The sequence below is a fragment of the Hyperoodon ampullatus genome (assembly GCF_949752795.1).
Source record: "Hyperoodon ampullatus genome assembly, chromosome: 5".
In the NCBI taxonomy this organism is placed as follows: Eukaryota; Metazoa; Chordata; class Mammalia; order Artiodactyla; family Ziphiidae; genus Hyperoodon; species Hyperoodon ampullatus.
Window position 1 is genome coordinate 17,367,285 of NC_136918.1, and position 24,923 is coordinate 17,392,207.

General features: G+C 41.4%; 1 protein-coding gene across 2 annotated transcripts in view; it reads left to right on the top strand.

The window, feature by feature from the left end:
* MED12L (mediator complex subunit 12L) overlaps window positions 1–23,051 on the top strand; it is a gene marked incomplete at its 5' end in the record, with an annotated part of 320,500 nt that extends 297,449 nt beyond the window's left edge. For both annotated transcript variants that reach the window (XM_079705501.1, XM_079705502.1), the window contains 6 exons: window positions 5,838–5,927; window positions 7,585–7,817; window positions 9,241–9,397; window positions 12,096–12,173; window positions 20,224–20,305; window positions 22,959–23,051. In XM_079705501.1, coding sequence (XP_079561627.1) covers window positions 5,838–5,927; window positions 7,585–7,817; window positions 9,241–9,397; window positions 12,096–12,173; window positions 20,224–20,305; window positions 22,959–23,011 — 693 coding nt within the window. In that variant the 3' untranslated portion in view covers window positions 23,012–23,051. The remainder of the gene's footprint in view (window positions 1–5,837; window positions 5,928–7,584; window positions 7,818–9,240; window positions 9,398–12,095; window positions 12,174–20,223; window positions 20,306–22,958) is intronic.
* Window positions 23,052–24,923: the final 1,872 nt, after the last annotated feature.

Here is a 24,923-nt window from a genome sequence, read left to right on the forward strand (position 1 = left end):
GTCATTCCTTTTACTTTCTTTTTTTTTTTTTTCTTTAAGTAAACTTTTATAGCATTATTCTTTGAACATCAGAACGAGAAGCAGGTTATTCCCCTCCAGCTGGTAATTATTATAGTCTTCATTTCACTGTTACTCACTTGGTTTATGTTTGAGACTGTAACACAGAATCATGAATGCATTGACCATGTTCACTTTAACGGAATTTATTTCTGAAAGTTGTCCCCTTTGATTGCCTCATGATTTTCATCATATACGTGTATGGTATAGAAACCAGTGGACGTTCATGGCCTGGGCTTGGGAACATAGGCCAGTTCGTGTACCTTCATCTCAGTCCCAGTTTTGAACCCATCTGTTCCTGAGCTCTCGCTTCTCTCTGCGATAACTCACCTCATTAGTAGGGGAACGCATGGCATGCTGACTCACAGGCCAATGCAAGATAATGAAAACTGTGGTTATGAAACATGCCCTTCTCATCACATCCCACTCACTGGTTCTTCCTAAATTCTCAACAGAACGCATCATCTCTCTTTTCTTTCCGGTATGGAGAAGGTGTTCTTTTTGAGCATAGGTCTTGTGTATGCATGTCATAAGACTTCATCTCTACTGCTTTGCCTGGGCTAGCGAAGAATGCATGTTTTGCATTAAATTACTTATAGGTTTCTGTATCAGATAGCCAACCCACAACATAAACCCAAGACGCATTAGAATAAAAAAGAACACACATCTCAGATGTGAATGTAAGTCAACTCGTTTCACTGCCAATTTAATGGGTAACAGTTTCTATACATTGGTGAAAATATCCTTAATGGCATATACAAGCTTTGAAAATATTTCAGTTATGAAATACTGTCATATAGGCAATTTCTTTAATAGTTAGTTCTTTCAACAAAGGAAAGTTTGGAGACTTTTCTGAAAGCAATCAGTTTTTCTATCAGTTTTTCTTGACACTTGTACAGAGAGCAGGCGAGGTTTTTGTTTTTTTAAAAACTTGAATTAAACTATCAAATTAAAAAATATCTTTCAGGTAGCTTATGTTTGCTGTAGGGTGTTTATTGTTCAGATGATAATGTAATTTGAACAGAATACAATTTGCATCTACCATTGATTTTACTTTTTTTAAAAATAGACAAAATATTTTGTTCGTCAGGTATTTAAAATCAAAAGGTTATATGATCTATATACTCATTCAAATAAATGGAAATGTGTATATATATCTTTGCTGTCCTTTTCACCATTCTTATTTTTCTTTAATATTCTCCAATATCAGGAATTTAATGAATGTGTATGTATGCTCAACCAATCAATATGTTATATTCCTCCTTTATGGGCTTGTTAACAGAATATATTGTAAAGGTTCACTATTGGATGAGGCGTGTTTATTTCAACATGAATCAGGTCGTTCCAGCAGTTAATGTTACTGTTAATCGATTGCCAACCAAGTTATATTTGATGGAAAGCTTTATAAAAGAATTAAGCATAACTGGTCAACAGGACCTCTTTTAATTATAGAATTTTCTGTGTATCTATTGTCTGCAATCAAAATACACCGGTATAATGTGACGACCAAAACTCGGGGTTCACGCCATTTGTTGTTTAACCTTGGGCACCATTACCCAGTACCTTCCAAACCAGTAGTCACAAGCAAAACCCTTTTTGCTAGTTGACTCATAAAACATTACCCACTGGTTTTCATTGGGTGACTTTTATTATTATTCCTAAATCAGCATTTTCAGAAACAGAGTCACAAAATCTGGCTGTGGTTTTTCAGGCACAACTTGTCTCTCTACTTGCAACCCTTAAACACTATTGGAAAGTTACTAAATAAGGATTTGAAAAAAAATCATTACTAGTGAATTGAGTGGATAGAAGATCCCTGATTCTGAAATGCTGCTGATTGTAACTGTCTGCTAATTGGAGCTATAACCAATTCTCCTTTAGAAAGAGACCCTCACATTTTCTCAGCTGACTGAGAGAGTGAACTAATGAAGAGAACAAGACCCGGAAGATTGAAAATTATCTTTGAGGATGATTTATCAAAAATTTTTTTAACTTACTGGATGTATTCATTTCAAATTATGCAAGAGGTTTTGAGTCTACATCTCTTTGAGCTCAGATGCTTCTCTTGTCTAATTAAAAATAAAGCAGTAAGAGAGAGAATTGTTCTTATAAAGACCAGGAAGATGAGTCAGTATTGAACAGCACAGCTTTTAAAAAAGTTTTTAGGAAGTGGAAATTTTAGAAAATATAATAGATTTCTGTTTCTTACCCAGAGGCAAGCCTAAAGCAAAATGTATAAAAACAAATGAGACAGACCACATGTAGGAATTTACCCTGGGTAGCAATGTAGAGATGGGTTCATGTAGCTATCAGAATTTCCCAGTTAACTCTGGCTTACTCTCTTAGCACATGTAAGTTCTTGGGTACCTGAGCCAGGGGAGCTGGAGCTGGAGCACAGTGTGGCTCCTGGCTAGACACAGGTATTCCCTCAGAAACCAGCCTCCATTATACCCGCAGAAGTGTGAAGTTAATGTTGCCTCTGATTGTTGCAGTTAAGCAGAATAAATCAAGAGGGGCAATTGAGCTACTCTTCAGGTATTAATGAAGGCAGAAAGAAGAAATCATTAGAATGACAGATGATAAAAATTAAATTAAAAAATGAGTTTTCAAAACAAAAGATGGTACTTAAAAATATGGGGCAATTGGAAAGCACTTGGTAAACTAATTTATCCTGAAATATAAATCTCAATTTACCTCTGGAACTCTTGTTTAACAGATAAGCTAAATTAAATCTTAGGTTTCCTCAATAGATGTTTATAGAGCACTTACTATATGCCAGACACAGTGCTAGGAACTGATTAAAAAAAAAAAAGTCAAATAAAGCTTAGACAGTTTTCAGAAAATAACAGAGAAGTAGATTATGTGTGACGAAGGGGACCGTAAGTCACAATTTGCCAGGCATGGTCTCACTTTGCCCCCGTTCTCCTGGCCTGTCCCAGTTCGGATGATACATTATATAGTCCCTTCTTGAATGCAGCAAAACCATCCCTACTAACATTTTAAGACTCTTACTAAATTTCAATTTTTAGTTTTCTTACCTATTCCCGCATTATGGTCCTCGTTTAGCATCTGTAAAATCTTCCAAGTTACTAAAGAACTTCTTGGTCATTCATTCTTTATTCAACAGATTGAACTATTTCTACAAATTGAAATAATTTGTTCCTGGCATTATTCTGGGAAAACCAGAGAGCAGGAGGAGGTCCTTTTGGTTTGGGAGAAGAGATGCATATTTTTCATTCAGGGCAAATATGACGATAAAAGCCCTTGGCGAGTGCTGGCCAACGTGAGGTGTTTGTGATTTCCTCAGGGAGGTTATTGAATGTTAGAGCCCTTACCTACTGTACTTAAGTAGCGAGTTGGGGGGGAAAATGGGGATGGGAGGGAATATAGTCTATTTACATATAAATAGTTTACCTTTAGACTAAAAATGGTTCACTGAAGAGTACATGAATTTTAGAGTGTAAAACTGATTTGAAATTTTTCACCCCTTTCTTCTTGTTTTTTCAAAGTTATAGTGTTTTTCCTTAAATGTTAATTTGTGATTTTTAGAAATGTAGATGGTTTTTAATTCGTATTTCTTAAATTTCCAAAATCTCAACTGTTCTTTGTCAATAAAAGAGAGTTGCCCAGTAACTCAGATACCTACCGTATTAGTGTTCTAGTCCCCCTCCATCACATGTAAGTCATAGTTTGTTTCCTAAGTTTCTTCAACAAGCAAAGGAAGAGTAAAGAGTTAAAGAAGATCTGTTTTATGTATCCGCGTGCCTCTGTCACACGCACATCACATCTTGTTTCCCTCCAAGGCAAAAAAGGGCATGGGTGTTTTAGACTACTTAGGGATCTCAAGATTCTGACTCACAGAAATAATTCATTTTTCTTTTCTTCTGTAAGAATGATAATATACATATATTTATCCCCACCAAGAGGCACAGCAGTATGTTTCAGGCACAGCAGTATGTTTCAGGGACCTTGGACAATGCTGTTGGGGAGCACCAAGTCGAGGAGTGGCATGTAAAGATCTGGTTGATTTAATGACTCCCTGGCTTAGTGTTTGGAGGATCAAGGGCCATTTGGATACTTTGGGGCAATACTTGTAGGCTCCAGATAGCCACACTCCCATGACATGAGCTCTCCTAGAGGGAGTTTGGGCTATTTTTCTTAGACTTAAGCAAATAGGGATATAATTGCACTTAGATTAAGCAGCTAAAGGCTCAGAGTATCTTCATGGTACCCTACGCTGGAAAGTTAGATTCTTGTTGAAGCTGTTACATATAGATACCATAGTAGATGCTCCCAGAAATTTGTGTTTGGTCCACGTATGGGTGGATAGCCACCTTCGGAGAGGCCGAAGTTTCTTAAATGCCCTCAAGTGATTTTATGTAGGGATCAGAGAAAAGGCTTCACCGTCTAATGTATATGTTTCACTTCAAAATCTCATTAGCAAGTCTTAATAAAGAGTCTCCTTTTGGTTTCTTATTGGGGTGAGTTTACAAGGCTCTATGTCCCTAAAGAATAAGCACCAAATGAAATCTTAAATATTTTCATCCTTGATATCACATATGGAGGCATCTCATCATAATGGAAAAAACCCTAGGCTTTGGTGGCAGAGTTACCTGAGCGCTCATGGCTCAGCCAGGTCTAGCTGGGTGAGCTTGCTAAGCTACCTAGGCTCTTTGAGCCTGGCTTTTCCTACCTGAAGAAAATGGGGATGATGTCCCCTCCCTGCAGAGTTCCTGTGAGAAAATGGGGATAAGAACAAGAAGCCCAGTCCCTGGCACATAATAGATGCTTAATAATTGTTGGTGTTCTCTCTCTTAAGCTAAATGTTTATACCTTTCTCCCTGCCAGAAATATCTGTACTACTTTCCCAGAACATTAAAATTGGTTTTTAATATAACTGTATTTTAGCACTTTAAAAAAACGAGGACATCTGTGATATAAAACAGTGGTGAAATATCCTAGAATAAACCCCATTTCTTTGTTATTAGTAAGTCCTGAAAAAACCAAGGGGTGGTCGGAAGCTTGGCCTCCTTCTGTGATTAATACCGCAAGCTTCTGTGAAATAGCTTCTGCCGCCAAAACGTAAAATACATACAGCTGCTCTTAGGAATATATTTATTTTTCCTCAGGCCAAAACATGTATTAAATTAAGACTGGTGAACAGATGTTAATTGGTTTTATTTTACATTGTAGTTGGTTAGAACTGTATTTGATATTAACTTATTATACATTTTAATTGATTATATTGATTATTAGAGTCATAAGAGACCCCAAATTCATCCCTTGCATACATGGCTAAATAGGCAATTTTTAGGTCCCTCTGAAGAAACAGCATTAAAAAGTCATGAAGGTAGTATATGCCATCTGCGTGTACCACGTGTTCTCTTACTTTATGGGCACAGGATGAGGCAACTCTGTGGTTTCAGATTTCACACTTAGAGACTCATGCCTTTTACTCTAGAGGGACACTTGTACCCTGGAGTGTACAGGAAAGCTGGCTCAGAGCCTCTCTGATGAGCGGACCATTGATTATTTTGGCTTGTGTTTATGTATGTGTTATCATTGGGGACATCTGTAGTCTTCTTTGGAAGAAATGGTAAGGGCAGCAATCTCTACTGTTAATAGGAAATGGATGAGAAATAGTATTCAGTGCAGGTTGGAATCTGCAAGTGTTGTTCTCACATAGGGTGCGGTGTCAGGGGTTTTGGGGGTAATTAACCAGGAGCTCGGATCATGCCCTTGCTGTTATGATCAAGAGCCGCCTCGGCTTTGTCTTCCAGGGCCAGCCGGGGGACCAGGCTGCTCTCTTTGCTGCTCAAGCACGGCCCTCCCCTCAGCTCCCCCAGTATCCAGGTCTGCAGCAAGCACAGGTACCCATGTTTGCTTTGTAGGTGCTGCTGGGATTTTTAATGCTCTTTATTTGAAGGGGGGAACTAGGTAAGTAGGGTATCAATTCCCTCATAGGGTATAGAACTTAGTCACTTCTGCTTATAGATTATAATTGACATTTCAAAAATAAAGCTTTACCAGGGATTATTCAACAAGTCTCGGGATTGAATTAACGGGCATAAAACATTTTAGGAAATTCTTGAATCAGAAATATCAATTCATATCTTTCTGTTAGTGATGATGGTAGATATTGAAATGGTGAACAGTCCCAGCCAGGGTACTTATGTTATAATGTATAATGATGTAATTCATGATTGAATTTATGATATTCAAAGATAGCTTCGAAGAGGAATCATGGTAGAATAAGAAGATAATCAGCCTTGGCATCAGACCTTGACAAAATTCCTGACAACCTACAAGCTGTGTAACATTGTGCGAGTTACTCCAAGTCTTGGTTTCCTTCTCTGTAAAATAGAGATGAATATTGTGGGGATTTAAGACAACCTATGGAACTAGCAAAGCACCAGATACACGGTAGTTATTCAGCCAATGATAGATTTGCCTTAATATGATGCAAATCTTGAGCTATTTTTTCTAATAGTTTTGTCATTTCTGCTTCCATATCCTGGTACTCTATCCCTCTCATAATCAGGAGGCCGAGGATGTTGGCAAGGCCTCTAGTTAGGCCAGCAATTCATACCGTGTCCACAGCTGAAAGGAAGGCCAAGGCTGGCCTTCACAGGCACCGAGCCACACAGCCTGCATCCCTGCACGCTGCCTGCAGGAAGGTCATTGTCCATCACTGTGTCTTCCAAGTCAGAGCCATTCAACTACCTTAAAATGTGGTACTTTGAGGACCTGAAGAGCAGTCCTCTTCTATTTTAATCAGCACTCTGTTCTGTAAATTGTAGATAGTGACGCAGCAGAACCTGAAGCTTTTCATTTACATTGGGTGTCAAGATTTGGAGAATCAGCCACTCATATATTAACGGTTATTGGTAGAGTACTGAAACAGGCTGCAGTCCAACCAGAACTAGAGATTATTGAATAGTCACCAATGACACCCTTATTCTGTGGTTAAGGTAATTGATTGTTTTTGTTGTTTTTGTTCTTGTTAACTGGTTGGTTACTACAGACAAGTTCATTAGATCCGAGGAAGCGTAGTTACATACTAGGAAAGTGTACTCCATGATTTTAATTTACATTGAGCATGAGTAACTCATCTGGTTAATTTTGGAAAAAACATAGTGATGCTTGGGACCTGTTGAACATTGATGCCATCTGGGCACTAAAGGTAGAGACGCTCGCCGGATTCCTTCTGTGAAGAAACCTGCCCTTCCTTTCCTCAAAATAAGCAACTGAGCTTAAAACTGATCTCTTAACCAAGTGAGGATTCATTTTGCTCTTTAATGGAAATCTCTGGTGAATCATTACACAAACAGTTCATTCTATAACTTTCGGGCTCTTCTCTCTGCCTCCAGAGTGATCTTCCTCATATTTTGAGTTAAAAAGAGTCTTTGAGAATCGGCAACTTCCAGGGGGCTCCTCCTGGCTTTGTGTTTGCCCTCGATATCTTAGCGATAGGAAAGCTGGGGGGCAAATCAAAACGTTGACTTCCTTCCTTGTGCCTGCCTGCAGACCATGCCCCAGGGCTATACGATGTACGGAACGCAGATGCCTTTGCAGCAGACCCCTCAGCAGCAGGCTGGCAGCGTGGTCCTGTCTCCTACCTATAATTCCAGAACCTATCCGGCTGCGCATTCCAACCCGGCGCTAATGGAAAGACTCAGACAGATGCAGCAGCAGCCGCCGAGTGGCTACGTTCAGCAGCAGGCGTCGCCGTACCTGCAGCCCCTGAGTGGCTCTCAGAGGTGATGCATGGGGAAATAATGATGGCAGTGGTGGACGCTCATTCTCGCCTTTACCGTGCTTCCTCTAGGACATGGTGCTTTATATTTGTTCCTATGAGCTTGCATATTTGCATACAATTTTCATCGTCATCTCATCTTTAGCATCCAGATTGTGGTTCGAAAGAAGCAATGCCCCATCTTGTTTATTCTGTTCAAGTCCCTTATTGTTTGACTCACATGTCGCATAGTATTTGTGCAATATTTTTCAATGATACCACTATGTTAGCTCTAATGTTCTTTTTTTCCTCCTCTTTTAAAAAGGTTTTTTGGCAATAAATATCTAAGATTAAAAATTGTTGATTATCCTTAGCAGTGCCTTACTAGAATATGTTGATCGGAGCCACAAAGCCTGTGATTGCAATACTCCTTGTGCACAGTGCCCGTAACACTTTTGTTACATGTCTTAGTTTCTACCTTTTCCACCTCAGGAATGGCTGGCAAAACCGGATCATGAAAAACTGTTACTCAGTTTTTGCTTTAATTGGATCTTGTAGATGTAGTATGTAGTGTATAACTGCACTGTTCACTATAGCAGCTACCAGCCACGTGGGCTATTTAAATTTAGACTAATTAAAGTTAAGTTAAAGCTCCTCAGTTCTCTGTCGCACTAGTCACATTTCAAGTGTTCATTAACCACATGTGGCCAACAGGGCCAGCTTCGCAGGTGTGTGACCTGCGCAGTCACATAGGGCGCTGTGTTTAGAAGACCTGCATGGTTGATCGTAATGCTCTATGGTCACCCGCTTGACATTCTTACTGATTTTTGATCAGAGAGCCCTGCATTCTTGTTTTGCACTGAGACCCAGAAATGATACAGCTGGTCCTAGTGGCCAGTGGCTATCTTATTGGACAGCACAGGTGGAGACATTTCGGTCACAGTAGAAAGTTCTGTTGGATGGCGTTGGTCTAGGAGAACTCAGTTTCATGCAGATTGCTGCACTACAGTGGACAGCAGCTGGACTCCCATGTGTTACCATCAAAGATTGCAGGTCATACTAAGTAATCACTGTTTGGAAAGTTGGCAAGGTCGTTGGTAACACATTTGGGAAAATAAATGAATTTGGAAACCATGCATCATGTTTATGATTTGTCTAATAAGTGGCAGCATAGCATATTGCCTTGAACTAAGAACTTGAACGTCAGAGCCCTGAAGTTCTGGGTTTAAATCCCACCTGTGCCATTTGCTGTCTGAATACCTGTGATACCATGTGTCCCTGGGAATCTAGATTACCTTAACCACTGGTCTTTATTGCATTTGAATTGTACATAGTGATTATTGAACATGATGGTTTCTTTGTGAGTGTGTGCAGTGTGCCAGTGGCACTGATTATAAACATTTGACAGTATGCTTGGGCCTGAAAACAAGTTCTTTATTCTTGACCAGACTGAATCATCAGTCGCTTCAGCAGAGCCCTCTGGTGGGTGGAGGACTCGATGCGGTGCTGACTTCCGTGCATCCAAACCTTCCCTCGGTGTCCCTGTCTCAGGACCCAGTGAGGCCCAGACAGCCACAGGTGCGACAGCAGCAGAGGCTTCTCCAGGTATGGAGCTGGGAGTGAGTGCAATGTGTGTGGGGTCCTCAGCAGTCATAAGAAATAACAGACACTTCAGACTTTAATTGCCAGATTCCAGGGAATCTTGTGTATTTGACACTGGGACCTAACTGGTGTAATTTAGTTCCAGTTCGGCAGGGGTCTTCCTTTCTCTGTGCATCTACCAGGTCGTGGACAGAAGAGTACATTTTGCAGACCATCCTTGCCCTTTCACAAAGATTCAGGAGGGTAGCTGGATGCCTTTATCTTAAGAGTGTAAGCCTCAGCTTCCTCAGTCACTGTTTAACTAGAGGCCATGCAATTTGAGTTCAAAATTTCTTATATGTGTATTTTTTTAGAAACAGTCGAGCTTTCCAGAGTTTTTGTTCAGATTTCTAGAGGAGTCTGTAATCCAAAAAATTTTCTGTTTAACACCTCTAGTCTGATTGGGCTGTGAAGTTGGAGTTACGTAGGTAGGATACTTTAAAGGCATATTTCATCCTGTCTCTGGTAGAATCCAGAGAGCTGTCCTTCACTTATTTGTCATAAATATTTGAGTCTCCTAGATAAAGGGCTCCTCCCCTTAACACATTCTGGCTTCTCCCTCCCTTGTTTAGGGGATATAGGCTGTTATGTTTATCTGTTCCATTTGCCTTTATTATTAGCAAGCTTATCCTGTGTTGTTGGGTTGGAAATTGCCTGATGAGTCTGTACAGTGGACTCTCATCAACAATCCAACTTGAGATGCACTGTCCTTTTATGTATTTCTAAGAAAGGAAAAGAAAGCAGCACCAAGAATGGGAACTCTAGTAGAACTGGGGTACCCAAGGGCTATACTCTTTGTATGAGGTCAGTGAGATATAAACCTGTCATGCAGAAAGGGACAGCAAAGGAACTTGCATGTCTCAACCTTGACACTGGTGATGGGAAGAAAATATTTGAACCATTAGCTCAAGTGGGTTTGAGGTCTGTATTCAGTATGACCCAAAGAATTCTGGTTGGCAGTGCCAACACTTCGACAGACCAAAGCCACCACAAATCTTCAACAAAACTGGGCTTCACAGTTATAAGATGCCATGAATTGCATCCCAGTTTTTGCCTGTTAAAATGTGGAAAAAACTGTATCACAAAATTGAACAACATATGGTAATTGGTTTGGGAGGGAGTGTGGCCTATAGATGGCCAATCCCACTCATTGCATATATAAAATCTCCAGCGTGGTCAAAAACCCTCTAATCCTTAATTTTGTCATAAATAAAATGGAACTAATTCTAGTGCCCACCTCTTAAATGTATAGTGAAAATTAAATATGAAAATGCAAGTGAAGCACCCATTTTGTAATACTACCATTATTATGACTATTGATACTCATAGTGATATTTTCTTAAAATAATTATTTTCCCAAGTGCTAAGTATAGGTTTCAGAATTTTTTAGGACTGATACTTATATTTCTCTCTGTTTTAAAATTTCTCATTTCCAGATCACTGAGGAAAGTTATTACCTTATTTTTTTATTTACCACTTCCTATCTTACACTAGCATTTTTTTAAAGCTGCAAATTTTGAAAACCTTCCTTATTGGTTAATGTGTACTTTTTATCCCAATTAACATGATGTGTCCTTCTGATAATTTTTGCATTACCAACACATTCCTGGGAGATAAGGAAAAATGATATGCTTCTGCATCTGAATTATACTTATTCCTTTTTTGGTGACTGACTACCTCCATAAAGGAACAGATTAATAATTACAAAGTTGGGGTGACTTTTCCTGAAAGGGTTCGCAGAGAGTCCAATGGAGAATTGGCTTCCTATCGCAGTCGCTGTGTTTCTGGTCCAACGTGCATTGTTCATGTTGGGAATGGCCTGCCCAGACCTCAGCTAGGATTCCAAATCCATGACCCTTGTCACTTAGTGAAAAATGCCTTCTGGCAATAACTATTGATTACCTTGCCCTAAAGAAGACAAAGAATTTGAGGGACAGTATGCAAACCAAGTTGGAAAAATGCAGAGGCTGAAAAGAAGTCTGGTGCTGTCATTCTCAAGATGAAGCGTTTGGGTGGAGGAGACTTTAAAGGTCATTGAGACAAACCACCTCTTAATATTTTCCTCTCCTCTGTGATGTTCCCCCTGGTGGACGTCTAGTCTGTGTTTCTCTTGTGACTTGCAAGGGTTTTCCAAGAGCCATGTATTTGAGCCAGCGTTCACGGACGCAATTTATGACTTTAGGCTGGTAATTTAGGCCAGAACTTCTCACGTCTACATCTTCCTTTAAAAAAAAAAAAATCTAAATTCAAGAGTTCCTCTGGGTACCATAGGGAACGAAAAGATAACTTGCGAGCAGTCCTTGTCTCACCCGATAGCGTAAGGTGGAATGAAATATGTGGAAGGGCAAATGGCATGAAAGGAATTAAGACAGTGAGTACAAAGCATGTCCCTGGACAGTGTAGGGTGGTTTAGACTGTGAACACTGTGACTAGCAAAGAAGAGATCCCTGGGGTTGCAGTAGTCTGGAAGCACACGGAGCAGATTTAGGTCTTGCCCTTGAAGGAGGAACGATGTTTGGGAAGACAAAGACAGAGGAGGCAGGTGTGCGTCATCCTTGTTCGAGCAGACTAATTAGATCAAAGGCGTATGGGGAGAGGGAACTGGAATGACGGACGTTAACCTCCTATTTTCACACGTATAATTCTTTTTCTTTCTTTCCAGATGCAGCAGCCTCAGCAGTCCTCGCAGCCCCAGGGTCAGACCCTCGGTCTCCAAACCATGCAGCCCCAGCAGCCTCTGGTAAGGCCTGGTGTTCTGAAACCAAACATGTGGGTTTCTTCTTCCTTTTTCCCTTTTTTTTTTTTTTTTTGGTGGTGTTCTTTAAAGGCAGATTGCATTTTTCATGTCCCGTGAGATTGTTAAGAACTGAAAAAGCCTAAATACACCCTAGCAGTTTCTCCCCAGCACTTCATCAGAGTAGGGTTGTGTTACTGTTGTAGTCAGTATATTTGTTTTCCTAGAAAGTATAAATAAATATTTGGGGTTCAGTAGGTTATGTAATTTTTCCTCTTTAAATTTCTTCGGACTTTTCCGTTCCATGGACTAAATATTTATATTGAGAAACCAAGTTTTATTCTAAACAGTGTTAAAATGATAACTTAGTATGGATATGTTTAGAAGATTATCTTAACTTGGCTTTGAGTTTTCACTATAATCCCAAAGAAGCATGAGAGTACTTTCTAAAATATTACCTTTACTGACGTAAAAGGACCTCCGAGTTTAGCCAGTTAGCATTTGCTGCAAGAATTTTCATGTAATCCATTTCATATAATTTCATGACATTTTCATGTAATCTTATAATTTGCTTCTGTAGCTTTGTAAGTCACATTTCGAAATGTTATACGCATAGCACCAATCAACGTGGTCCAAGCCTCAGTACCTTTTACTTTTGCTAGTGCCACATCCCTTCTTTATTACTTACCTGCTACTTGTCTTTAAATTGCCTCTTTTCCTATTTCCTTAAATAAATGTTTTCTAAAAAGAAGCATTTGATCACTCCTCTCAGTGGTAGTGGTCACATCGCTTGTCACACATTGGAACTATCTGTAAAAATAAATACCAACTCTGCAGGGAGCTCAGCAACCTGAGTTGAGTGAGTACCTCCCCTCAGACGAGCTGTGTTACTGCATGTGTCTCACACTTTGGAAAATACTGACGTAGACTCTTTCCAGGACAGGATTTGAGAGATAGATGGTTTTTCAATTTGTAATAAAGAAGGAACAGTATGGCCCGGGCTATAGTATATTAGTAGGGATAGAGTAGAGTTAGGTGGTAAAGGGCTGGGAATGCCCAAAAAGGACTGGAATAGGACACCTTGAGGATATTTTATAAGCCTCTGCCTGGGCCATCTTGATCTTCATTTTTAAGGAAATTCTTCCTTATCATGAAATGTACTCGTTATTTTGGGTAGGGTAAAAAAATAAACATTTGATTCTGTCACAAAGTTAAATTTACAGGACTAGGATAGACGTTGCCTTCAGACTTCCTCGTTATGGTTGGAAGCAGAAGATCAGCTTAGGCAGAGCTGAGGGGAGACCCTGCCCCCACGCTCCACTGGAATGAAGCATATCTCATGCAGCAGAACTTAGTACCTTTCTACTCTCCTAATAGTGTCATAAATATTTAATAATTTTTGGCGTGTAGCGAGTATACACCGCACATTCAGTTTTGACTTCTAAGACAGTATTGACATGTTTTAATGCAGTAGGTTGTATTTCCCTCACTGGCTTAAGACACTTCCATCCCAGGGACTGAGTGGGTCAGTCAGGTCAGGCTCATGATTGTTTCCCAGTGTATTCATAGGAAAGTAGTTCCAGAGAAACAAAGACCTTCATCCACGGTAATCGTAATGGATAGTAAAATGCACACTAGGCTTTTTATGGCTTTTTTATTTCTTTTAAGCGGAAATTTTTAAAAGCTACCTTGAGAAGCATAGTGTCTTATTTTGATATTTAGAGCAATATATTATAATCTAGGCAGCAGCTATATGTACAAAGGCAGGCATGTTGTACGTCGTGAGTCTTAAGATGGGCTAATTGATCGCTTAGAGTAATAGATTTCAGGTAATTTCAGAATTAGAAGTTATAGGGATGGCCAGTGATCTTGGATTTTTGTATTATCATAATTCTTCTTTTTTGTGCCTACTTTTATTACAGCATACTTATTTATATATCCTTTTAGTCCACATGTTTGTAATTTTGAACAGCTGTGAAGTCAGTCCATTGTCTTGCTCTGCTATTACTTGTTTAACCACCCCACCTACTGTTGAATATTTAGATTGTTTCCAATTGCAGAAATAGTGCTGCTGGGGATATTTTGATATGTATTCTGTTGCTCTTTTTCTTTCTGTCTTCTCGCAATAAAATAAAATAGAAGTATCAGAAAAAAGTTCTAATTATATATCTTCAGAAGAGCAATACCACAAAGCCTCAGCAATATTTACAAAAATATTATATTTCTTTTTATCATTAGGCACTGTTCCTTTTCTTATTAGTTCTACTAAGATTTATTATAGATGTTATAAATATATTGATTATAAACAGCTCCAGCAGATCCAGTTTTTGTTACTGGCCAGTGTTCTTCCTTCTCTGTTTGTTTCTTTGCTGGAGACTGGAGTGGTGAGCCAGCTGTTGAAGAGACGCCAGCTCTGATTCATTCACAGCTGCGCTTCATGCAGTCTCAAGGGAGGAGGGATGGCGCTAACACAGCCACCACCTTCCTCATGACTTGCCCTCTTGCTATCTGGTGACATCCACAAGTTGACAAGTGCTTACTCAGTATGTACAGTGGAGGCTGGCCCTCTGCCCAGGGTCATGGAGCACAGCGATGACATGCCAGGCTTGCTTCCTGCCACCAGATGGCTTAGAATCATCAGAAGCTGTCAAATGGAAAGTAGTAGAAGCATTAGTGAGGTTGTATTTGTTTGCCAGGGCTGCCGTAATGAGGTCCCACGAAGTGTGTGGCTTAAACAATCAGAAATGTATGGTCTCACAGTTTTGGAGGCTGGAAGTCCAAGATCTGGTAGGTGCTTTCTTCTGAGAGCCCTGAGCCACACCTCTCCCCTAGCTTCTGGTGGTTTACTGGCAGTCTCTGGCACTCCTCAGCCCGTAGACACACCACCTGATCTTTCCCATCAGCCTCTCCTGACATTCTCCCTGTGTATGTGTTTGTGTCCAAATTTCCCTTTTTTTATGAGCACACCAGTCATCAGGTCTCACCCTAGTGACCTCGCTTTAAATTGACTACCCCTGTAAAGACTACCTCCAAATAAAGTCACTTTCTGAGGTACTGACGGTTAGGATGCCAACATATCTTTTGGGGCGGGGGACATAATTTAACGCATAACAGAGGTCAAGAGGAATATGAGAAGTTTGGGAAGCTTTGGAGGAGGAGGTTGAATGCAGGGGACCTCGAAAGCCATTTGCAGTTGATTCGCTGCTTTTTGACTAGTCCCTTGTCACTCTGTTTCCTTGTTGACAACAGCAGCTGGGCCTTGTGGGACAGTGATCATCAACACCCCTATAGGCAGGTTGGTCACTGCTATGAAAAATGTGTACCTAAGTGACAAAACTAACTTAGAACAGAAGCTAGTGCTTTTTCAGAAAGGGTCATCAAAAAAACAGAGAGAACTTTTCTGTGAAGAAAAAGAAAGTGTAAGAAAAGCCCGTGCTTCCAAATTAAATCTGGAGTTGTCATTTGCTTACTTAAGTCACTTATCTTCTGTGAAGGAAGAGCATCTGGAAAGAGAATGGGTGCCCTTGCTGGAGAATTATATTTGACATCTCTAGCTTTGGTCTAAATTATGGTTCTTGACTTGAAAAATACCTTTTTATTTTTTTAAAGGGCTTCAAATGCTTGGCTATTTATTTATTATTGATTGATTGATTGATTGATTGGTTGCTGTGTTGGGTCTTCGTTTCTGTGCGAGGGCTTTCTCTACTTGTGGCAAGCGGGGGCCACTCTTCATCGCGGTGCGCGGGCCTCTCACTATCGCGGCCTCTCTTGTTGTGGAGCACAGGCTCCAGACGCGCAGGCTCAGTAGTTGTGGCTCACGGGCCTAGTTGCTCCGCGGCATGTGGGATCTTCCCAGACCAGGGCTCGAACCCGTGTCCCCTGCATTAGCAGGCCGATTCTCAACCACTGCACCACCAGGGAAGCCCGAAAAATACTTTTAAAGCTCATGAGTTGTTATGATTAAATTGACTCAACTATGTTAGCAGGCCACGATTTTTTCTTTAAAGCTGCTTCCAGCTTTTAAGAAAATAATGTTTACACCATCCTGCTCTGTCATATCTTTTCATTGTAAACTTAGGGTGCCCTAGTTGGGTGACCTGGAAAACATGCTAACAGAAAGCTTTAGAAAGTTGGCTTTTTAAATTGACTGATCCTTATGTCAGTATCATATTATATTGAACATATACTTTAAAAAATTTGCATAATAGCAGCAGTAGTTACTTAAATAATTTCATTAACTTTTAGTCAAAGGTGGGGTAGAATTGTCATATAATCTTCCTCAAGGAATTCATATGTTCCAGTCAGAGAAATTGAGAAAATTTTCAGGATGCCTCTGGAATTCAGAATTAGCCAGAAAATCTTATTCTCCTTTTCAAATGGAAGAAATTTGGTCCATAGAACTTTATTGAGCCAGGTTGCCTTCCTTTGCATGAATTTGGAATTTTCTTTTTTTCTTTTTTGAAGAGAAAAGAGAAGTAGTATTTATGGAAGGAGGTTGGGGAAGACGTTCTTGGGAGATTTGTGGTAACAGGCCAGATACTTTTTAATTTTTTTTTTCCCTCACTAAATACTATGTGCAGATCAAAAAAGAAAAAAAAGGCTCAGTTGAAGTTGCTAGTTAACTTGCAAATCAATGCGTACTAAATACTCTGAAACCCACCAGCTGCTGGTCCTCTGTGAGTGTGCCCTCCGGAGCACGTGTCCTTCCGTCCAGGCCCTCCGTGGAGGGGCCTGGGCAAGTGCTACAGTCTATTGTGCTAAAGCCGATATGGATGAAGATTTGTGTTCTGTCCATGAGAGGAACCGCGGATCTGCCTGTGGATCCTGTCAGTTGGCAGTGCGGGTTTAAACTAAATGTTGCCTTGGTACTTTGTGCCTTTGCTGACTGGTAGTGTGGTCACAGGTGTCAGGACACAGCAGCAGGAGGCAAGGACTGTGTTTACTCACTTCGGTGTCCCTGGAATCCAGAAAAGTACCTGGATTTGGATAACTCATTTGTTGGATGTCACGGCGATGAAGGAAAAAACCCCACCCATTATCCATATGCAAAGGAAAACACAGTTCAGAGGGCGAGATGTCTACACAAGCTCTGAGGCAGCTAAAGGTCCATCACTAACTGAATCAGCCCTGCTGCTGCTGGTCATGATTAGTCAGTGTCTGCTTCTGCTGCTGAAAGGATGAGCCCCCGTAAGTCAGCTATTCTGAGACGAAAAAGATTCAGTGACATTTATTTAAATAGAAATTATTCGTTAGTGATGCATTTTTACCTTAGTAAGGATTGAGTAGAAAAGTTAAGTGTTCTTGAATAAACGTGTTGTCACAACAGGGACTGGTCAAAATACATCAAAGACATTTTTAAATTCCTTTTTCGGTTCAGCAGAGAATGGTTTGCTGGAGAGTGCCTGTGCCGCCTTGGCTGATGTGTGACGGACGTTACTGAGATCTGTGTTTTGTGCTTGAAGCTGAAGCCCAGGACAGCTCCTGCCTCCGAGAAGCTCAAAACCCAGAACCCTAGAGAGAGAGAGGCAATTGTCCTGTTATGCCATATTTCATAATAAAGGCATCTACACGGTGCTGAGGGTGCAGTGATTCACTCTTCAAATGCCTGAGGGAGTCACTGAGTGCTTGAGCTGATCTTTGAAGGAGGAGTAAGATTTTTAGGAGTGGGTAGGGTAGGGTTAAAGGGAAGGAAGGGTATTCTAGGAGGAGAGATTAACATCTGCAAAGGTACAGGGGTAAGAGAAACTGGGACCATGTCCTGTATGCAGAGAGTCCAGAAAAATCGTTCCCTCTTCATGTATCACACTTAAGCGGCGAAGATTCAGTACACACAGATTGTGGTTTTTCGGGCCTCTAGTAAACCTCAGTTGACCTATTTATTGACCTGTTTTAAATAAATGTTAAATATTTATGCACTGTGTACCTTTAATCAGCTGATAAATTAAGATTAGATGCCTTTGCAGCCAACCATTTAGAAAATCTGATTATTTTCAAATAAATTAATATTTGGAAGCTAAAAGTTCTAACTAAGGATAGCACTGGATCATGGTTATTGAGCTCTGAATCCAGAAAGCTGTCTGAATTCCAGCCCCAATACTTAAAACAGGGATCACGGGCAAGTGACAGAAGCCCTCAGAGCCTCAGTTTCTTCACCTGAAAGTGAGAATAACAGCAGTAAACGTTCACGATCCCTTATATTTATTTCCGAAATTCAGACACCTCTAAAAATGGAAATTTTCTTTGCAATTTCACCGAACAGGCAAACCTGACCTGAATTCCTTTGGTAGGAAAAGCTCACCTGAACGGACTTGAAGCTCTTTTCATTTATTTTACCTGATTGGACTATTTGTGTATTTTCCTGCAGAAATTAGTATGTTTGATTATGGAGTACTTTGTAGACCTTGATTAGTCTGTGTATTATGAATGTTTCATAGTTAAGTCTATCCACAGTCACCCATAGTCTAATGGGAGAGAAATAGTTGAGCCAGTAGTCATGCCAAATACTTGGTTTTAAAAGAATTAACCCAGCAATGCCTTCTAATTTAGGGTTGCCAAATAAAATACAGGACTCACAATTAGTTTGAGGTGCAGGTGAACAATGATTAACTCTTTAGTAGAATTATGTCCCAAATATTGCATGGGACATACTTATACTAAATGCAGTATTTGCCCTATGCAATATTTGGGACGTACTTAGAACCAAAAAATTATTTATCGTTTATCTGAAATTCACATTTAAGGACATTCTGTATTTTCATTTGCTCAATCTGGCAACCCTAACTACGGTCCTGGGCTATCTTCAGCCATATTTGCAAGCTCTGAGTAGGAAATAGATATTGCACTCGTATTGGGTCATTGAGTTTTTAAAAGAAGACTATAGAGGTATGGGCAGGGTTAAAGGACACTCAGGATGATGAAACAGCCGGGGCTGGAAGCAGTTACTACCCCCAGGTCCCAGAGGGCCAAGAAGGAAAGAAACAGAGAGGGCCACTGACATGGCCATCCCAGGGTGAGATGCGTTCCACCAGCACAGACCCAGTAGGAAGGAAATTGGCAAAAAACCAAACAAACAAACAAAAAACCCTAAAACTTTATTCTGCTCCCTCCCGACTTCACTCTGCTCCTGTCCTGCAATCTTGGGGGTGCTCCTGCCCTCACTGGAGGCCGGGAGGCCAGGGGGCCGGCACTCCCTACCCAGGTGGGTAGGGGATGGGCCTATGGAGGTACGTTAATTCATTCCGATGTGTATCTGATTACGATACCCTTGCATCAGAACACATCCTTTGCTACGACAGTGATAAGCCAGGGGGAAAGAAGGTGGGGAGGGCCAGAAAGGAAAGAAGAAAAGGAAGGACAGAGTGACGTCTGAAACGTGAAGGTCAAGGAAAACAGTGAACCAGCGCTATGAGTGATTTTAGTCAAAGGTAATTTCGTTTCCGCCAAACAGGTTCTTTTTCCCCTCTTTGGAGTAACCACCTCGATTTCCTGTATCAACTTAATGGCTAGAACTGGGGCCCTTGGGCCCTCACATTGTGCTGGCACGTGTACGAGCCTGGAAGGCAGCCCCGCCTTAACGTGTGGTCCTCAGCGCCTCCCTGGGCTCGCACCCCCCCACCCCGACCTTCATCCTCCATCAGGCAGGAGGGCACAGTCCCAGATGAGTCCAGGCCCCTGCGCCGCTCACCACGCTCTTGCCTCCATTCGCCCAAGGCCAGGCCTCTGGGGCTTAACCCAATCCTCCCACCAGACAGCTTCCAGTTTGCTGGTGCAAGTGGTGTGTAACATGGTGATACTAACTAGCCAACTGGTGAAGGATAACAGGGATATGTGAACCACTGGGCACGGCTGGGCCCCTTCCTCAGGGCTCTCCCAGCAAAGGCTAGGTCACCGCCCGGAGACGGGTTTTGGAATGGATGGGGCACTTTCATGTAATGCCCAGGTGTCGACCAGGGTTGGCTGAAGGTCAGTGTCCACGCACTGGGCTTCAAAGCGTGCTGCAGACCTTCTGCTCTCGTCTGTGCTGAGCGCTGAGTTCCCTCCTTTCTCTGGATTACAGTTTCCCAGGCAAGGCTTGCAGCAGACCCAGCAACAGCAGCAGACGGCCGCTCTGGTGCGGCAGCTCCAGAAGCAGCTTTCCAGTAAGTACCCTCCGTCAGGAACAGATGGCTCCCAGGACGCGAAACACAAGCCAGTGAGCAGAACACAGGTGGCAGCTCCTCAGAAACGGCATGCACACTGCCTTCCTTGGTGCCGTTTTCGGGTTCGTTTTAAGTCCGGGCCATTCTCATTTTCTTCGTGTTGGTTTGAATGCTTCTTTTCCGGAAGAGCCCCAGTCTTTTCCTTGAGTTCAGCCAGGATGTTTTCCTGTTGCTTCTCTTTGAATCTGGGAATGTTTCTTTCCAGTCGGGGTCCCTGTGGAACGGCAGGTGCTTTTCTTATAAAGCTAGATGTCCCAGAGAACAACTCGGCTGATACCCTCCAGAGTACGATGGAACAGGATAGGTGCCTCCCCACTGCCCCCAAGACTCAGATATGGAGAGGCCAGCACCAGACCTGTCCCCTGGTCACTAGGGCCGTGACTGCTCTTAGCACGGCACCACCCTGCCCTTCCTGATAGCGACTAAGAGAAAGCCAGACCTGTAACGTGGCAGGCGGCATCGCAGGACAGTGTTTCTCCCCAGTTAACCTTGCTGCCGTGCTGCCGTGCTACCTTTCTAGGGCGCATGCCGACAACCCACTTCATCGGACCTCACCCCAGTGCCAGCAGCCTGCTCCCATGAATCCAGTCGCCCTGTGCTGGAGTCACAGAATGGGCAACTCTTTTAGAAATGGGAGTGAGGCCCCTGTGATGCAAAGAATATTGGCCTGGAAGTCAGGAGACCTAAATTCTGCTGCCAGCTCTATCACCATTATCTGGATCATGCAGTTGTTCATCCATACAGTGGGCAGGGAGACCAGCAATTTCTCGATTCTGTGCTTCTGAGGTACAGAGTGACGAGCCACGAGTTCTGAAGGCAGTGGTGTGGCTCTGGTGGGATATTGTAGGGAAAAGGGTCAGTTTATGACGGAGAGGGAGGGGCGGCTTGGCTCTGGTCTTAATTTCCTGCCTGGCTGCTGTCCGTGTGTTTCCCTGGGCAGAGGGAACGCCTCTCTTACACCCTGTGTCTCCGCGGGCACAGCTAAGGTCTGTTGTTGTTGTTCTTTTCCTTTAAAAATATTTCCCTCAGTTAAATCATGTCAGTCTTTTCCAACAACTGTTCAATCGGTGTGGTCTATTAAACACACGTGTAGTTAAAATTTCACTGTGTTTCATCAGCTCCAGAGTTCACATTTTTTATTTCTTTAATTTTTTATTTTTGGCTGCACTGGGTCTTCACTGCTGCACGCGGGCTTTCTCTAGCTGCGGCGAGCGGGGGCTACTCTTCGTTGTGGTGCACGGGCTCTAGGTGCGCAGGCTTCAGTAGTTGTGGCGCACGGGCTTAGTTGCTCCACGGCATGTGGGATCTTCCCGGACCGGGGCTCGAACCCATGTCCCCTGCACTGGCAGGCGGATTCTTAACCACTGCGCCACCAGGGAAGTCCCCAGAGTTCACATTTTTGCATGGCTAAAGAGAGGATATAATTTTAAGGTAGAGACAACATGTTATATTTTAATTTTTGTTTCTAGTGATTGGAGGTATGTACCTACGATTTTTATGGAGTAGCACCTATCTGGGGAGCATACTCTTGGTTCCTATTTCCAAGGGCTCACAGAATGCAGTTTTTTGTTTTGTTTTTTTTGGTTTTTTTTTTTTTGTTTTTTTTTTTGCCATCATTTCTGGAGCACTTTCTTGTACCCATGACTTTACATGTATTAATTCACTTGATTCCTAAGCCATGCAACGAGGTATTATGGCTATTCCCGTATTACAGATGAGGAAACAACTAAAGAACGGACATTTTCCCGTTTGCCCAAGGTTACTCGGCTAGCAGCTGGGACTAAAACTCAGACTGTCTCCTTCCAGAGCCCACCTCTTAACCACAACATATATTCTAATGCCTGACATGAGCAGTGATGCCGGCCTCCTTTGTTGAATAAGGGCAGCTAAGTTGAGCTGCCCACTGCACAGTTCCAGCCAGCTGCATTTATGCCATAATCCATGTGAATGGGGCCTTTGGATTTGAATAGTCCCACCAGAGTTGTGCAAGCAGTAGCTATTTCTAGGCCTGTGTCATTTTTTTGAACCTACTCACTGTTCTTTATTTGTCCAGGTGTGCACAGGGACACATGTGCACAGGCACACACTCGTGTCACACACACAGCCTCTCTCCCATGCATACACTCTTGTGCGGTTCTCTCTGATGTATCCGTGGCCATTGGCAGAAAATTGCCCCTTTCAAGCTACTTCTTTCTCACCTATTATAACGTCAGTGTTAAAGTAGAATCTCTGATGTGCTTTTATGAAGTTTCCAGAACTTTTCATGTTTTATGATACTTACAGTCCTTTATGTTAGTATTGAGATGTTTCTTAGTTCAGGGATACAGACTTTTGATGGGCCAATGACCCTCATCCCAAGGCCTCTTGCTGGCCATTGTGGGACTCTGAGGTAGAGGTGGCCCCTCTGCAGAATGAATTGAGCAGTGGTATGAAGACCTTGGCCACACAGGTGTCTGGGCTAGTGTTATACTTCCTGACCAGTCAGTCTTTGAGTACCAGCCTCAGGAATAGAGGAACAGTGACAAGAACGTGCCATTGATCTGTGGCATAATTTTGCATCTGCAATTTTATTGGATTTTCTTTTTCTCATTAGGTAACCAGCCACAGCAAGGAGTGACTCCCTACGGGCACCCTTCACACTTCTGAGTCTGGAAGAGGACAAAGACATGAAATTTTTTGTTTGCACTGAAAAATAGAAAATCACATTTAATGCATTAGTCATCTTTAGAGATGTCCCTTTGTTCTTTCATTTCTTTGGCGTTTTCCTGTATTTTACACTACATTTCATACAAAGGTGTTTAAACAAAAAGTAAAGGAAAAGGTGTGGTTTGGTTTTGTTTCATTCAATTTGAAAGTAGGTTTAAAAACGTGGATCATGTGGGCCTATGCCAGGAAGAGTTTGGTAGCAGACCTTTTGAAATTGGTGCTTTTATTGAATCTTGTAGTTATAGAGAGAATGGATTATGGTGGATTTAAAATATTTATGTATTCCTTAATGATGAAGTTTGGTATTTTTGTTTTGGGGTTTTTTTTTGTTTTTGTTTTTGGGTTTTTTTGCACACTGTGCCGGACCAAACTACTGATTTGAAAGGCATGTCAGATCTTGACAGGAAAGCGACCCATTTATTCTGCATTCACCTTTGGTGGCGAAATGGACATTTATTTGCATCGCTCTAATTTGAAATGTTTGTAATTTCTTAAGCACTTTATGAACTTTGTTCTTATTTATGTAGGATTTTTCTTTGCTTTTGTTGTGGTCAAAAGGTGCTGAAACAGATTGTTGCTTAGTACTTAAACTTCTTAGACCAAGAACTTAAACCAAGGCTTCTGTGAGAGCCACCCTAAGGTACGTGGAAGCCTGTTAGAAGTAGCTGTACTACTAAATTTGTTTTCAGTGGCGAGATCATTGACCAGAGTCTTTGTGAAGGTACAACATGTAAATTCTAAAGGCAGGAACGAACCACAGTGGAATTGTTCCAATTATTTGCCAGATTTGGCAAAAATGACTCTGTCCAGTTTTGGTTCTCCTGAACCTTATGCCAACTTGAGAAAAAAATCTCGCAGCTGGCCTGAGATTCCACAGTGCTCAAACTTGACATGGTTTCCAGAGAATCTGGCCCCCAAGTCCAGGGGGGCTCTGGTTTTCATAAGAGATGTATTTGCTGTTTATTTTGTATGGTAAGTATTTGCTATTTTGAATTTAACTATTAATGTTGGTGTCTGTCTTGGTTGTGTATTGCATATACTGTATTTATAAATTGGTGCAAAAAGCACAAGTAAAGTAAATTGTACATCAAATTTATTATAAAGAAATAGTAACTATTTTAACTTTGTTCAAGTATGTGGTAATTTGCTCCTATTAGAGTAAAAAATACAGTAAATTATTATCAGTTTGTGTAACTTAAGAGTATTCCATATAATATTTTTTTAGATTTAGATGCATAAAATTTTGAATGTGAAAATTGCAGGGCATTTTAAAACATGTGGGGGATATTTTCCCATGTTTTGTGTTAATTCATTTTCTTTTGCCATATGAATTTACATGTAATGTAGTCGAGCATACTGTGAATAGATTTGTCTATAATGAGCAAACCATGTAGAACTACTTTTTTTAAATGTAGCTGGTACAAATTTAGTAGATCATTTCCTTTGCAAATCATTATATAAATAATTTATATCTTCCCAGGTGAGTTACTCATTGCAAAGTTTGACTCATGCAAATGACCTCAAATACATGTCCGCTTACTTTGCTGTGGCAGCATCCATGTGAACTGCTTTGTACACTGTGAAACGATTTCGCTCCAGCCTGCTCATTTCATGTTTACTCTGGGCTGGAAAAGACTTTGCCAAAACATTAAAGACCATTCTTTTCACTAAATTAACATGTTCTATCTGCTTTCAGAAGATGAATCTTGACATTTCAGCTGGTTTTGTATATCAGGGGTTTTTTTGTTTTTTGGTTTTTTCCCTCTTGAGAGTCATACTTAGAGTTCATGAAGTTATTTTTTTCTTCAGAGTAATCTGTCATATAATGACTGCCTTGGCAAAACAACTGAAA